The sequence below is a fragment of the Epinephelus fuscoguttatus genome, linkage group LG7 (assembly GCF_011397635.1).
Source record: "Epinephelus fuscoguttatus linkage group LG7, E.fuscoguttatus.final_Chr_v1".
Taxonomy (NCBI): Eukaryota; Metazoa; Chordata; class Actinopteri; order Perciformes; family Serranidae; genus Epinephelus; species Epinephelus fuscoguttatus.
In genome coordinates, this window is record NC_064758.1 from 30,376,423 (window position 1) to 30,393,221 (window position 16,799).

Sequence of the window (16,799 nt, forward strand, 5' to 3'; positions counted from 1 at the left end):
TTTCTACTATCACCAAGGCACCCCAGGAAAGCTGCTCAGCTTTGCAGCTAATTTTCCTCGGCCAGTGGCATAAGGAAATTGCAACAAACCCCAGTGCATACTAATATAACGGGCCCTAGTGTACGCTATTGTGCTTGTGTTGTCTTGACACATACACAGACTTGACAGTGGACAGCATCAACGTACATATTAATCATTAAGCATCATTGCATGTGTCAAAATATCAATATAGGAGCCATCCATGGTGTGAAATATGTGTAGGTTGCTAATTTGTCCTGTGGGCGGTCAGTGTGTTGTCATGGTGAGCTAGCAGTAGATACATGCTTCCTCCTGTGCTGTGATAGTCTAAGTGTAGTCTGGTAAAAACTGCTCACAACAAGGTCTGTGGATTGATTTGGTCATGATTCCTGGAAAGAGGCACTGTTGTTGAGTTTTTCAGATGTTTGTTTGGCACACAAGCCAAGCACCATCTAGTTCCATTACATCTGATATCTTCAACACTTCTTGCAACTTAAATGTAAACAATCTAGATAAATCTATATAAATAGCACTACAGGTAAGAGGACGAATAGGAAATAGTTTGGATTTTGGGGTGAACTGTTCCTTTAAAGTACATTTTAACAACTTGTATGTAGACATTTGTAGAAGATGACTGCATTTACTGATTAAAAACAATCATTCAGAAAATGTTGAACTAAATATTTTACCCGTCAAAACCTTTAGGGTTCCTTTGTTATTGTTGTCTGCTGTGTAGTGCCACTTTATAGATTTTATGGATCAGGAATAAATCTTTTGCATGTGAAACAAATGAAAAGATGTTCTTCTGCAAACACACATCTCCATGTTTGTAATGAATTAGTATCAACATCATTTTCTAGTCAGAGGAGCATCTGACTACATGATACAGACAGATTCTTTATTCAATCCCACTTTAAACAGTAAGTCAAAACATAGTATAAACAGTCTCACTATGCTGTACAATATGTAGCCTATAAGGTCAGAGAAAGGCAGTAGGTTATTTTTGTTTGGTTTTTTTCTTCATGTCTCTCGGGGCTTTTATATACACAATACATGTGCATGCAGAATATCAAATACTAGTAAGTTTGTCAAACACACAGAGGCTTAGTTACAAACAATATAATGTCAGGACAAAACAATGGAGCTTCATCGAGATTCTTGTTTTGCATTTTAGTGTAATTTTTGTAGCCGACTATGGCCCGCTGTTTTCAAAATGCACCACGGACCACATACTGTGTTTCAATTGATGTATTTTTCCTTGACCTTTTATTTTCAGAGGTAGTGTGAGGTTTCACTGTGTTGCGCTTTTATTTCTGTGGAGCAGCAAGAGCTCAAGCTGTAACAACCAATATTTATGTGAAAAAAGAACTGTTTCTGCTGCCGTTAACATAAAAAAAACCCCAGACCCCTGATGTTTAGACCAGCAAATGCAAACGCTGCAAACGGATATTGATTTAACTTTACATCTCACAGAGTGTCACTTCAACTCATTGCTGGTTGCTGTTCCCAAAAGTGAAGCCTGGTTCTGTGTCTTCCTCTCCTGCTGTCAGACCCACTCCATTTCACTGACCTTGGGGTCTGAGTCAGGGCTGGACGGAGGCGTAATAAGGTACTGCTGGAGGGGCACTGTCTCCCCAGAGTCTTCAACTCCAACTCCAACACAACTCTGAGACACTCCTGCAAGGTTTAACACAGTTGTCCCTGCTGTGAACCCTGACAGCCTTCGTGCCAGAGCTCGGGATGCCATCCTGAGCCCCCCTGCTCTTTTCCGTCTGGCTGATGCAGTAGCCATTTGCCGAGCCCCAGCCAGTTCAGTCAGAAAACCCAGGCTCTGTGACGGGAGGCTGTAAACATGAAGGCCACGGAAAAGTTCTGGCAGTGGCCGGAAACCACCTGGAGGCTCAGGTGGAAGTGATTCAAACTGTGCCAACATGAACCGCTCACCAGCGCGGCCCTGTAAATAGTCTGCTAGAATACAGCTTAATGAAGCTGTAAAAACATCTACACAGGGGGAGGAAGCAGTGTAGCTTCTTCCTGTCTCCTCATCCTCCATGTCTCTGTTCCTCTCTCTGGGAGTGTTTCTTTCCCAGCTCCAAGCTCCCCACTCTTCAGCCCTTATCCAGGCTGTCTGGGTCAGGACCAGCACCACTTTGCCCCCCTGCTTTTGCAGTCGGTTCAGTCTCGAGTGGAGCCAGGGCACAGGGCCCAGTACGCTGAGCTCAGACTGGCTCCACAGGTCTAGAGACACACTGAAGCCCAGGGCTTGGAGGGACGAACCCAGGTGACTCATAAGCTCTGGCAAAGCTTGGTCGTCATCAGGTGGGTACAGCAACACCACATGACCACCACCGACAGCACCTGAAATAGAAGAAGATTAAAACCTTTTGGAGAGTTTGACATTTTGAGAAAAAAATGTTTGTTTGCTTTTTAGCAGAGACTTAGATGAGAAGACTGATGCCATGCTGATATTTGTCTGCTAAATACAAAGCTCCAACCAGGAGACGGTTCACTAGAGGGAAACAGGTAGTTCTGTCCAGTGATGTCGACAATACATGCACGTGACCAAGAACATAAATAATTACATACAACTTTACAAATGTATGAATACAAGTGTGAAAATGTGACAGTATAAAGGGGTTGTGAAAAATAGTGACTGCCCCGTATGAAATAGATGTCAGAACTTCTCATACCTTTAACGTCATCTTCTTTCAACCATCTCCACATGTACCCTAGAGAAAAAACAGAAGTTACACACTGAGATATTTTGTTAAGGTTCTATTAATCCCAGGTAGCCAAAGTGGCCTGGGGCCTGTATCACGAAGCGAGATCAACCTTTCCTGGGTTACTCAGACCTATCCTGGGTTGACTAATCCTAACAATGGCAATCAGGATAATCGGTATCACAACGCTGGATATCAACTCAGTAAATCAACCCAAGGTTGCTTTGTCAAGAGCCGTGAACGCGCACGCAGCGGACCAATCACAATCATGAGAGAAGCGCAGCGTCACTGAGCGTCCTCACAGAGCGTCCTCACAGAGCGTCCTCACAGAGCGCCGCATGTGAGGAAACAAAAGTATTTCTCATGTGAGGATCAGAGATTAATTCTACTAAAATATGAGGAGGAGAAAAGCAACATTACAGAAAAGGCCAACACCATGGCAGCTGCAGGAGGAGGAAACATGTGTGGCAACGCATAACGGGATGAATAATGTTTAGTTTTAGTTTACTTTATTTGCGCATAATGTTATAAACAGACAGTATAACATTTACAAGATTAAAAAAAGAAAAGTGCCAGAGAGGTTAGAAGCCACTAAAAGCTTATCAAAGAAATTCCCCTGTCAAAACATCAATGAAATCACATAATAGACAAGAAAAAAAAGGGTCAGGAAAGAAGAAAGAGAGGAGGAGAGAGGGAAAAATCAAGACAAAACAAGGTAGCAAATAAAATGATGTGTAGGTTAAATTACTCATCACTGGTTCAAGTAGCTACAGTACCTGTACCTGTACATTTGACACTGATCACACCCTTGAATCCCATGAAATCAATGCTGCGCAGATGAATTGCGTGTATTACAATTATCGTCTAACATCATTGCGTCTGATAAATTGGTCTTCTTTGTCATAACGTTATATATGCTACAATAAAGCTTAAAGCTGACGTCACAATTAAATCATATCAACACCAAATTGATAGTCTGAATAAAATCATCCTGATATTGAGCTGTGTTAGAAATTAACAGCTGCATGCGCAAAAATATACCTAGTCTCCCTCTTTAAAAAACAAAAAGGAAAATCCCTCAAACACCATGAAGTGTAGACATGATAGGCTACTTTCCACATTTCCAGCAGCAAAGCTGTCAATTAGGCCCATTATCTTTAACAGGGATCATTTCCTCCAACAAAACAAAATGTTGGCACTAATTAATGGTGCTTTTAAGTGTCCGCAAATGATCAGTTTCTTTCTTATGAAGAGGTGGGATGAAAGTTCCACTTCTTTCCACTCCTTTTTGAACCATCTTTTCATTGTCTGTTGTTGTTGCTTTCTTTTCTTTTTAATGTTCAAAATAAACTTTCAAATCAAAATCAATCAAATGAATTAAACTTCCCATCATGACTGGGCTGCATTTCTGTCAGCGGAGTCATTTTTTTCCTAACAGCTGATTGGCCAGTGGGTGGTGCTTTTTATAGGATCAGATTCAACCCTGAACTTACCCTGCTCCAGAGCAGGATAGCCGTTCAGAGTAAGTTACCATGGTGATCTACCCTGATAAGAACTGAACCAGCTTCGTGAGACCGAAAACCCAGGGTTAACCCTGAAGTTACCTCGCTAAGACATTAATCCTGCTTCGTGATACAGGCCCCTGGCCCAGCATCGGCCCAAACTCAGCATGCAGGAAGAAATAAGTTGCATCTGTTTACCCGACTCGGCTGAGACTCGGGATGAATGACAGCCCAGAATCAGGTCAAATAAACTGGCATGATTCAGGCAGCCGGGTCTCAGCCGGGATGCCTACAATGCCCAATCAGGCCCAGATTTGGCAATCATCAACGGGCCAGAACACGTTTTGGTGCTAGCTGCTAATTCATCCTGGAGCCCTGTCTCAGGCAGAGAAGGACCATGTCTGTAACGGCTAAATCTGGGCCAGATGTGGCAAAAGTAAACAGGCCAAAGCCGGCCTACATTTGGCACCATGGAGCTGAAACACAGCCGAGTGCAATTTTTACCTGGGATATTTTGTTACCTAGAAATAGGTCATTAAAACTAACCTTTAAGGACCCCTTGTATGAGATAGGCTCCGAGTATGGCGAAACACATCAGCAGTACTCCAATGAGGAGTGGTAGGCTCCATCTCCATCGTGATGCTGAAAAATAAATTAATTATTAAGTACAGCAGTCTTTAAAAAGCATATTAAAGAGGTTTCACAGGCACTGCTAATGCTACAAGTCAACATCAAGTGAGTGTTTAAGTACTTATCTGCCACATTCTCATGAAAGAACTGTAACTTGTTTAGCTGATAATAGTTAAACATTAAACACTCTTAATCTGGATCTGTCAAATAATTAATAGTCTCACTTGAAAATGGACAATGGGGCTTTAAGTATGACTTCATCCCATGTATCTTTATCTAGAAAACAAGTGAAAGAGTCAAGGAAAGCACAGTAACAGTGAAGCAGTAAACATGTTTACGACTTTATGTATAAGATCATATGTAGTATATCAAGGCAAAGCTCACCTGAACACAAAGCAGAGGATGTGACGACGCATTGAACTCTCCTGTTTTCTGAAAAGTAAATGAGCAAATATATGAATGAATAAATAATGACCAAAGATAAATTAAGCTTCATCATTAAACATACAGCAATAAATTAAGGCAAACTCATAATTAATGTTAAAAACATGTACACACTGTGGTTCCACAGGGTGAGGGTAGGACTAAAGGTGCAGTCAGGATGTGCAGTAGGCGCCACAATATAAAATAATTTTAACTACAAGTAAGACATGCATGTAACATGTTACTTCAAGGGATCATTCATATTTTTTCCTCTCACCTGTTGTGCTGTTTATCAATCAAGAATGTTTTATTGTGAGTTGCCAAGTCTTGTAGAAAATGACCATAGACATGTTTGCATTCTCTCAGATTTTATTGAACTACGTGCCAATTGACTTGTGCTGCACAAAGTGCCCATGCAGTTTCATGCAGGAACTATTCTTCTTTCTACTTAAGTACACCAGCCAATCGAATCACCGTGGAGAAAGAAGCGTTCATCTACTCATGGACAAGAAGCAGATGAGATGCAAAAATTATTGGCCTCCACCTTGGCTGAGCTGTGATATTAGCTAGCTCAGTGGTGCGAGGTGAGTTAGTGTTAGATGCAGTGTAGAAAGATAATAGTTCCTACATGAAACTGCTCATGACAAGGTCTGTGGATTATCTTAAATAATTTGATTTCTGGGAGGAGACATTGCTGTCTAGTTTTTAAGATTTTTTTTGTTGGCACTCCGCAACACATTCTCACTCCGACCTCGTCACATATCGACGTCTGGTCATGGACCTTCCACGTCCATATGAGACATGGAATGTACCCTGGGTGCGTTGGTTGTTGACGTTCTGGGACGCCATGTCAAGTTCTGCCTGTTACATGCATTGTCTTCTTTCAAAATACACTTCTGTTTTCACAGGAAATTTATCGTTTACATACAGTCTCTTTCAAAATAAAAGCACTACGTCGGCACAACAACGTGAATTGACTTTTTTTCCTCCAACAACTAACGCACGTGGTTACATTTAGGAAAAAAGAACACTGCTCTCCTGGGTGAAAGTTGGTGTTTGTTGGACCCATCCAGCACCTATCCCACCCGCCCTTCTCTAACCTTTGTTCTTGTCCCACTGCGTTTCCCCCTGGCGCTGCCGAGCGACGTTAAACTGTAACTGTGTGTTCACACCAAACGCGATGGACGCGATGAACGCCACAAGTTTCCATTCAAAATCAATGTAAATGACGCGATGACACGCAATGTCGCTTCGGGCGACGCGTTTCAGGCGATAAGAGCGATGCGATGAAGCGATGACACGTCCATCGCGTCCATCGCCTCATCGCGTGTATCATTTGAAGTTGAGAAATTTGAACTTTTCAAGCGACATCACATGACGCTGTGCCGCGACATCCAATCAGCGTTGATATCCAACCATTCATAAAGAAATTATAAGCTACTAACCGGAGACAGATGGACAGGCGCTCCGCAGCTGGGATGGAGCGCCTGTAGTTGGTGTCCAGGTGGGAGATCCTCGCACCGATACGGGCCAACAGGTCCTCAAACTGGGCCAGCGTCAGCCTGAAGTACCGCTGGAAACGACCGTCATCCAGACGCAGCTCTTGCAGGAGGTGATGATATTCACCCAGCTGTGTGCATTTCTGGAGGATATTGTGAACCCAGACACGGCGGCGTTTGGGTCTCCGATCCAAATCAGATGTCCACAACAGATAAAGAGCAGCTACGGTAGTTAACTCAGCCATGGTTGACGAGAAAATAGCGGGAGGTGAAGAAAATTCAAAATTGCGATTGAAGCGACGAAGCGATGATCAAAAAGGTGACATTTGTGATCAAGTGACGCGATACTCGCGTTACGGGCGATGACATCGCGTCCATCGCTTTTTGTGTGAATGTACGGTAACAGCGACCAACCGTGTATCATGCCAACATGAAAGGCCGGCTTTTTTGCGCCTGTGTCTGACACCGCAAATCACTTTCAACGACTTCAGAGCAAGACCGGGTTGCACTTTGAGCACCCCAAGCTGAGTTCCATCTAATTCCATTATATGAAAGAGAAGGTGGACATCTTGATGGCTGATACCTCCAACACTCTGCAACTCACACCAAAACAATGTACACTGATGAATAGTACAATAGGTAAGAGGAAAAATATGTATTTTTGATTTCAGTGTGAACTATTCCTTTAAGTAAAGTACATAAGTATTGGTGGAAAATGTACTTAAAGCAGGGATGTGACAGCTTGCAAAGAAAGCTAAGTTTGTCTTGATATTTTTACCCAGTGTCCACTGCTAGTTGCACTCCAGCCAGTACGATTGTGCAGTCTCTGTCTGGAGCCCGACACCTCGTCACACTGGTCTCTTGCCAGGTCTTTCTTGCACAGCCACATCTCTGCCTCCAGTCTGCAGGGGGCGCTCACATTCCAGCTCAGCCCTACGCCACCCTCCCTCATCTGAGTCTCCTCCACAGACACAGACACGTTGTGCTGCATTCTTTCCAGTGCATCTAAAAAAAAACATTGATAGGCTTTAAAATCATTACTGTGACAGTCTATCTTGCTCTCAGGTTGACCTCTGTGAACTCCCTTTACCTTGTTGGTTGTTGAAGGGGCAGAACCTTCTTTGAAACTCCTTTCCCTTCCAGCCTACCTGAAAACAATTTTTTGGTTTAAAATATATTTCCCCCCAAAATGTTTGCTGTCTTTTTCTTATCTGTTACAATTAACATGTCAGTTACCTGGAAGCACAGGCATGGTGCAACAGAGTTCGCCGAAATGACCATTTCTGTCTTGTTTTTGGGCTGCGAAGGTTAAAGAGAAAGTTACAAGGATCGATATACAAGGACAAGATTGATTTTTGACTAACAGAGCAGACTGAGATGAAAAGATAAGCATTAACTGACCCATACATGAGCCTCTCCGGCCACACCGTTTCCAACCCTCCGACACATGATCTCATCTGGTCTGTCATCTGCATTTTCCAGTTGGAGGACGACCACATTTCTCTTCTGATCAGTCACAGCTCGGAGTCTGGGAGCTGACACATCAATCGTCACGATTTAGAATTGAGCCGTCTTTTGCAACATGTCAGTGAAACTGTTTTTATGGTACTTCCTCGTGCATGCTCATCAGTAGGCTTATGCAAACAATACATGTTAATCTAGTTAAACAACAAGTGGATGTCTACATAATCACTAACCATCACATTCCTTTACAGTCCTCTCTAGGGTTGCGGAGCAAGCTGTAATAAGGAAGGATAAGAGGATGTTTAGTGACATTAGCAGACAGCATTTCAGTGTTTTTCTTCCATTAAAGCACTTGACCTCACCTTCTACTAAAGATGGGACTGTGATATTTTGAACATGGAAAGTTTCCTTTGAATGTGTGTAGACTCGGACAACAACTTCACTCCCGAACGTCACTCTCTCTGCAAACAGCAGCTGCATTTGAAGGAAATATACATATAGTAAACTTAAAGTATTTAAATAACTCAGTGACAACATGCACACTAAAAGACAAAGATATTTTGGAAACTAGCCTTTGAGCACTTCCAACACATTCTCACTCTGACCCCATCACGAATTGACGTTTGGTCATCAACTTTCCACATCCACATACATGTCGTATGATACCCTGGGTGCAATGGTTGTTGATGTTCTGGGACACAGTGTCAAGTTCTGCCTGTTACATACATCCTCTTCTTTCAAAATACACTTCCGTTTTCAAAGGAAATTTACGTTTACAGTCTCTTTAAAAAAAAATGCACCATGTCGGTACAACTCCACGAATTGATTTTTTTTCCCCTTCAACAACAAACACACATGGTTGGGTTTAGGAAAAAAGAACAGGGTTTGGCTTTGAAATCTTACTGGACTTTCGCCGCCTAAACTTTCATCCTTGTCCTGTCGCCTTTCTCCCTGACACTGCCAGGCACTGTTAAACCATACGGCAACCAGCTGCATATCATGCCGATGTCCAAGGACGCCTTTTTTATGGGCTTCTGATGCCGCAAGTCACTGCCCAAGTGCCAGATTTCAACAACTTTGGAGTGAGACTGGACTTGCGCTTCAATAAGTAGGAGTGTCGGATAGTGAGAGACTAGCAGTGATGGAAAGTACTCAGATCCTGAAAGATGATCCTTATAAGACAATGTAAAAACACTTAGTTTCAAATAAAAGTTCTGTATTTAAAATACTACTTAAAAGAATATCAAGAGAGAGCGGAGAAAGCTCGGAGTAGAGCCGCTGCTCCTTTGCATCGAAAGCGGTCAGTTGAGGTGGTTTGGGCATCTGATCAGGATGGGCACCTCCTGTAAGAGGTGTTCTGAGCACGTCCAACGGGTGGGAGTTACCCGGGGCAGACCCAGAACATATCTCATCTGACCTGGGAACACCTTGGTGTCCCCCAGGAGGAGTTGGACAGCGTTGCTGGGAAGAGGGACATCTGGAATACCTTGCTCAGTCTGCTGCCTCTGTGACCCAGCTTCGGATAAGCAGTTGAAAATTGATGGATGAACTTAAAAGCATAGAGTATTGTTGGCAGGATTTACTGTTGTAGCAGGTTAAGTTTGAGAGTTTATGTTTTTTTAGACAGAGTTGGATGGTTTTGAGCAGTGGTTCCAACCTAGGGATTGCGCCGCTCTTATTTAACTCACAAGATAAATCTGAGAGGTCGTGAGATGATTAATTGGACGGGAAAGAAGAAAAGGTCCCGCTACACAGATGTGTTTTCATATTTTGGAATTCTCAATTGGTTTCTTGGTTAAAATACAGAACGACCATTGAGCACTGTGTGGGAACTAGCAATTAGCCAATCAGCGCCATGGTCAAGCCAAGCAGTGCCGGAACGAAGAGTAACAACAACCCTGGAAGCTCTACAGACAAAATAGTAGCTGCTATTGAGGCTCTTTTAAGTATTGCCCAACATCATAGTTTGTTTTTACTTTGCTCCGCGTCACTCGTAACTCCCACAAAACAAGTTTGTTGACATGGCTATGCATCAGTGTGGATTTAAAAATGATGTTAGATTCAGACAGAGACATGGGTCTCTCGTGACTGGTTAGGGAAAATCAAATCAATCTCCTCCAGAGAAATCAGCGAACGCAATATCAGACTGAAGATGGAAACGGAGTGTAACAAATTGGCAGTTCTGTCTGATATCAGGCAAGAGGATATGAGTACTGGAGAGGAGTTAAGTACCTCTGAAGTACAGTCAGATAAATCTACTTCCCACCACTGAAGACTATTCTTAATTAACGAATCAACAACAGATACAACAACTACACGAGGTAATTCCTCACAGCTACCTTGTGTGTGAGCTGTTGAGAAGATGCTCGGTCTAACCCTGAGTGGCTTGGTTTGAACTGTAGCTCTCTGCAAAGTTCCATGGAGCCTGGGGAGCTGAGACACACGATCACCGAAGCTGTAACACAGAGAGCAGAGAAGAAGAAAGGTAAAGTGTGTAATCAGAATAGAAAAGGTATTCAACTTAATGTGTGTTTTGGGTCAGATTTATGGCTCTATACCTCTTGGCACAGGAAGCACCAAGTGACCACTTCCCTTTGATTCAGGCCAATGAGACTCCTCTTCATCATTACCGTCACCAGACTCCTCAAAAATCTCCTTTGCATTATCCACTTCTGCAAATCAACGACAGTCAAAACCACAGTTGAGAACGTGATGTTTTAAGATCACAAGAGCAAACAAACAGGTAGACAAGACAAGACAAACAACCACTGTGCGATGACAATGCAGGAAAGTGAGATGACTTGGCAATGACAGTAGTGACAATGAAAACAATCATTGGGGTGTGAAAGACACCTCAAGGAAAAATTATTTAAAAAATTCAAGGCATGTCACCCTAGCTGACACCATCAAGACATGAGACTTATGATGAAGCTACCTTGGACTGTGATGATGATTTGCAGGCAAGGTGCACAGTCCTTTTTGGCCGCGCAGCACAGAATCACTTTAAGCTGCACTTGTGCAACATTCACTGTATCATCTGGACCGGGCAGGGCAGCAGCGAATGGAGAGGCTGTGGAAAGAAGATTCTGCTTTAGACAAAGTGTGAGATTGTTATCATGGTATGAGATGCACTTGTGCTGAATGTGTCACTACCTAATTTCACGGTGCAGTCAGTCAAACCCTGGAGGAAGATAAGTTGGATGAGAATTAAATAAATGAAAAATTAAATTTCAATACATTTTAAAAAATGGACTGAACTTGTATAGCACTTTTTTTGCCTTCCGTTCACTCAAAGCGCTCTAATAATACATGCCGCATTCACACACATATTCACACACTGGTGCCTGAGGCTACTATACAAGGTGCCATCTGCTACTCAGTAACCATTCACACACACTCACACACCAATGGAACAGCCATCAGGGTCAGTATCTTGCCCAAGAATACTTCAACATGTGGGCTTGAGGAACCAGGGATCAAACCGTCGATCTTCCGATTAGTGCACGACCTGCTCTAACTCTGAGCCACAGCCACATATACGCTTCACTGGCCTCTTCATTAGGTACACCTCTTCAACTGCTCTTTAACGCAAATAGCTAATCGGCCAATCACGTGGCAGCAGCTCAATGCATTTAGGCATGTAGACATGGTCAAGACGACCAGCTGAAGTTCAAACGGAGCATCAGAATGAAGAAGAAAGGTGATATAAGTGACTTTGAACGTGGCATGGTTGTTGGTGCCAGATGGGCTGGCCTGAGTATTTCAGAAACTGCTGATCTACTGGGATTTTCACACACAACCATCTCTAGGGTTTACAGAGGATGGTCCAAAAAAGATAAAATATCCAGTTGCCTGGTCTGATGAGTCTGGATTTCTGCTGCCACATTCAGATGGTAGCGTCAGAATTTGGTGTAAACAACATGAAAGCATGGATCCATCCTGCCTCGTATCAACGGTTCAGGCTGCTGGTGGTGGTGTAATGGTGTGGGGGATATTTTCTTGGCACACTTTGGGCCCCTTAGTACCAACTGAGCACAGTTTAAACACCACAGCCTACCTGAGTGTTGTTGCTGACCGTGTTCATCACTTTATGACCACAGTGTACCCATCTTCTGATGGCTACTTCCAGCAGGATAACGCACCATGTCACAAAGCTCAAATCATCTCAAACTGGTTTCTTGAACATGACAATGAGTTCACTGTACTCCAATGGCCTCCACAGTCACCAGATCTCAGTCCAATAGAGCACCTTTGGGATGTGGTGGAACGGGAGAATTGTATCATGGATGTGCAGCCGACAAATCTGCAGCAACTGTGTGATGCTGTCTCTGAGGAATGTTTCCAGCACCTCGTTGAATTGATGCCACGAAGAATTACAACAGTTCTGAAGGCAAAAGGGGTCCAACCCACTACTAGCAAGGTGTACCTAATAAAGTGGCTGGTGAGTGACAAGTTTTAATTTAAATTTTAATGGCTCATTTCAATGTTTTATTTGTAGAATAGCAATGAAAACATCAGACAGGTGAAAATTAAAGAAGAAATAGTAGAGTAATAGAGTAGGCAGCTGCAGGAGCATCGAGGCGGTCATTTTATACGATTTTGTCTGTGATTTACGGAACTTTGCACCATGAAAGAAAGGCATACTGTGAGCAACTTAGTTTAAACTTGATCTACAGTCAACTATCCGTGGAAGACATTCAAAGAAGAAGGCAATGTCTGAGAAACCTAGGCAAACACGCACCCGTGAGCAGGACAAAGACGAGGACAAAGACGAGGAAGAAACAGGTGTGCTATTAAAGGAGTTGAAAGTTATTCAGTCAAAGATGGACAATATTGAAAAGCAACTGAACAGTGAGGTGGATGGACTGTATGGATCAATGGAAAAAATCCTGAAAAGTGAGCTCAAAAAGTGCGTCAAAGAAATTCACAATAATATTGATTTAGAAATCGGGGCACTAAAATCCCATTTAGACCTGCTGGAGCAAAACCTCGGATGGAGATTAATAATAAATCAAAGTAAAACCCAGATTATTCATTTTAGAAAAAAGGCACCCCAACAAGTAATAAAAATATTACCTTTGGGGAGGTAAGACTGGAATATACATCTACATATAAATATTTAGGATTTACTTTTGATGAGTTTATGACGATGGAAGTGGGAATTAAGTTGTTAGCGGATTCAGCTGGGAGGGCATTAGGGTCTGTGGTCAGCAAGTTTAAGATATATAAAACTCTTGGATATTCTACCTATTCACAACTTTATGATGCTTGTGTCTCTCCCTTATTAAATTATGCTTCAGGGGTCTGGGGGTTTAAGGAATCTAAAATTGCAAATTCCATAGAGAACAGAGCCGCTCGTTGTTTCTTAGGTGTGCCTAAGTTTGCTCCGATTCTGGCCGTTCAAGGTGACATGGGCTGGCTTCCTGGTTCTATAAGACATAAGTGTGAGATGATTAAATTGTGGAATCGTTTAGTCAATTTGTCAGAAGACAGGATCAATATGAAAGTTTTTATTTGGAGTAAATTCAACGGCTCTCCATGGGCAAAAGAAATATTCACTCTGCCTGGTATCTGGTTTTTCATCTGCTGTCTTCTTATTTTATTTATTTATTTTTTTGGTGTCTTGTAAGCCCATTTGGGCTGGGCACCTCTGGTGCATGACACAATAATAAAAAATAAATCAATCAAGTATTTAAGTGGTGACAGTTGCATTTTCATTTTCTCTATGGGAGGGACTTATGTTTTGGACCAGCGTGTATCATGACATTTCTACGCTTTATCAAAACACCAAAAAGCATGTTGCTCCATTCCCAGTAAAGATCCAGAGAGTGCCATTTATATGTCATATACACAGCATATACATAACAATACATTGGCACTACTATAAGCACAATTTTACAAGAATAACAGACTGTTTTTCACCTCAAACATTTTGTCTTTTCATGGTAAGCATAGCACAAGTGTTACTAATGATGACTCAGTTTTATTCAAGTATCCCAGCTGATGAAAGTGTGACAATGAACCTGCACGCACAATACCAGGAACCTGAAACTGAATCAGCTCAGTGGAATTCAGCCACCTTAAATCTTACTGTCTACACCTGTGATTTTTCTGGTGTGATGTGTCAAAATGACTTTCATCACAATTCCTGCAGTACTTCAACACTTAAAGAAAATATGGCCACATAAAGTCTGGAGCTTACTTCTCTGGTTTCTGGCTTTGAGAGAGAGCAGCTCATGTTCACAAATATTGATTGAACTTTCCTGGACAGTGGAAATAATTATAATCTAAATTTAGGTGGTGTACCCCTTTAAGTGTCTCAGTTTTATGCTACTTTACACTTCAACCTTATATGTGTTTATGTGTGTATTATATAAAACATATATTGATGGTCTCTGTTTGATAAAGCTCTTCAGAGACACTTCAAGCTACAACAACCCTCCTTGGAAACGGAGCAGTGGAGTAAGGTGTCACACCCCGGCACAAAATAGTAAATAAGTAATGGACATTAAACTCTGATCTCTCTCCCTCTGTCTCCTCTACTAGTTCAACCCAAAAACTGAGGCCTGCACACTCATTAGTTAAATCTAGTAAAACTAGATCAACTAAAATATTAACAACTTATGACTGATTTTAATGTTTTGCATCATAAAGGACAGATTCTGTGATCTAAGAGATGGTGGTTTTACAAATGACCTTATGAAAACAAAAAATAGGTCCTATATGTTATAAAAAGGTGTTTTAAATTCACAATCAAGTACATCATAGGTTACACAAATACAGAAAATCTGTACCTGTCACATGTAGCACCAGTTAACATCCTGGTTTCAGATTCTGGAACACAACTCTACTCTGATAGAACCTAAGATAACCTTACTGTGGCATTCAAAGCCCTTATCTTGGTTTCTGAATATCCTTCCTCGGTGCAGAACATAGTGGCTCAGAGAAATCAAGACACAATTGCAGCTAATCAGAAACTGGATGCTGTTATGATCATGTGCACAGGGATATGTCTAGCCTATTACTCCATCGTGAATACGACCAAAAAAACATGATACTTGTGCGCATGTAGACGCAGCCACTGTGACTTGTTACCTCGCTACAGGTGAGATGAGGTGCGCCTCGGTAAATCACCTCCAGCGCCCTCCCGGACACGAGCAGCCAGAGTTGCAGCAGTGACAGCACCGAGAGAGTGACATGAGGGACCCGAAGAGGTGTGAGAGCCATTTCTTGGAGAGCGCAGTAGTCTCTCTCCTGCTCCACAGCTCTAGACTCCCCTCATCCCGACACACACAGAGAGCTGATCCCACTATCCTCCCAGCACCACAGCGTGACAGTGAAACTCCGCCGGTGAAAATCCCGCCACCATGGCTCGTCCTCCGACACCAAACTGGTGTTGCGCTCCTGGGATTGTGCTCCACACGTCAGTCCTTCAGGTTGATGACAGGTTAGGAGTTGGGCGTGTCCCATGCAGATTGGATGGAGCAACAAGTTTCTGCTTGGTTGGTGAGTTCGGCGGAATCCCGAACAAGAGATTAGTATGTTTCAGTTGAAACGGCCACAGGCACACCTGCCTGACAGCACACATCCATATAATAACATTGTGCAACTAAGGGACTTTTATGAGATAAATATATCACACTGTAAATTTAAAAGAAAATGGGATGGGTGTGAATATTACAGAGGACGAATGGTTGTATATTTGGGGGATACAACAGTCTACAACATCCTTAGATTGATTGATATAATAAGTTGCAAATCACCGTCACGTTAGAGCAACACATTCAACTCCAACCTCGTCACATACTGACATTTGGTCATGGGCTTTCCACGTCTACATATGACGTGCAAGGTACCCTGGGTGCGTTGGTTTTTGACGTTCTGGGACACCGTGTCAAGCTCTGCCTGTTACATGCAAAATACACTTCCGTTTTCACAGGAAATTTAATATTTACATAGTCTTTTTCAAAATAAAATCACTACATCGGTACAACAATGTATATTTATGTTTTTGTTCCTCCAACAACTAATGCACATGGTTGGGTTTAGAAAAAAAAGAACAGGGTTTGGTGTTGTAATCTTACAGGAGGCTAACACAGACGTGAAAGGACGGCTTTTTTAGTCTGCGTCTGACGCTGCAAGTCACTGCACAAGCGCCGGATTTCGATGACTTTGGGTTGAACATTGAGCACCATAAACCAAGTGCCATCTAATGACATTATATCGAAGAGAAGGCAGGCATGTCGGCGGCTGCCCCAACACTCTGCAGCTCACACCTAAACAATCTACACAGATAGATAGCGCTACAGGTAAGAGGAAAAATAAGTATTTAAGTCTCTCTCAAAATAAATGCACTACATCAGGACAACACCGTGATTTGATGTTTTTTTCCTCCAACAACAAACAGTGGTTAGGGTTAGGAAATAAGAACAGGGTTTGGCTTTAGAATCTTAAGAGACGCAAATGCTGCTCACCCAGGTGAAGGTTGGTGTTTGTTGGACCCACCCAGCATCCCTCCTGCCCGCCCTAGTCAGACTTTTGCC

The 16,799-nt window shown here is 42.5% G+C and overlaps 1 protein-coding gene across 2 annotated transcripts; it reads right to left on the reverse strand.

The window, feature by feature from the left end:
* Window positions 1–867: 867 nt before the first annotated feature.
* Window positions 868–15,801, reverse strand: wu:fl23c11 (uncharacterized). Of its 2 annotated transcripts, none has more exons than XM_049581272.1 (16): window positions 15,352–15,801; window positions 11,410–11,437; window positions 11,192–11,326; window positions 10,815–10,928; window positions 10,596–10,711; window positions 8,619–8,730; window positions 8,490–8,531; window positions 8,200–8,327; window positions 8,029–8,091; window positions 7,883–7,940; window positions 7,571–7,797; window positions 5,255–5,302; window positions 5,095–5,146; window positions 4,787–4,882; window positions 2,709–2,747; window positions 868–2,376 (listed from the first exon to the last, which is right to left on the reverse strand). In XM_049581272.1, the coding sequence occupies exons 1-16, from the start codon at window positions 15,481–15,483 to the stop codon at window positions 1,565–1,567; spliced, it is 2,202 nt and encodes a 733-aa protein (XP_049437229.1). In that variant the 5' UTR covers window positions 15,484–15,801; the 3' UTR covers window positions 868–1,564. The 2 variants fall into 2 exon arrangements, with proteins under 2 accessions (XP_049437229.1, XP_049437228.1); XM_049581271.1 differs by having other exon boundaries at window positions 8,194–8,327; window positions 15,352–15,800.
* Between the last annotated feature and the right edge of the window lie 998 nt (window positions 15,802–16,799).

What these genes read in the sequence shown, in the direction of transcription:
- wu:fl23c11 (XM_049581271.1), bottom strand. Translation starts at nt 15,483, where the DNA reads ATGGCTCTCACACCTCTTCGGGTCCCTCATGTCACTCTCTCGGTGCTG. An exon ending in AATCATCATCACAGTCCAAG is followed by an intron (nt 10,929 to 11,191) that starts GTAGCTTCATCA and finishes GTTGATTTGCAG; the next exon opens with AAGTGGATAATGCAAAGGAG. An exon ending in GCCCCATTGTCCATTTTCAA is followed by an intron (nt 4,883 to 5,094) that starts GTGAGACTATTA and finishes TTTATTTTTCAG; the next exon opens with CATCACGATGGAGATGGAGC.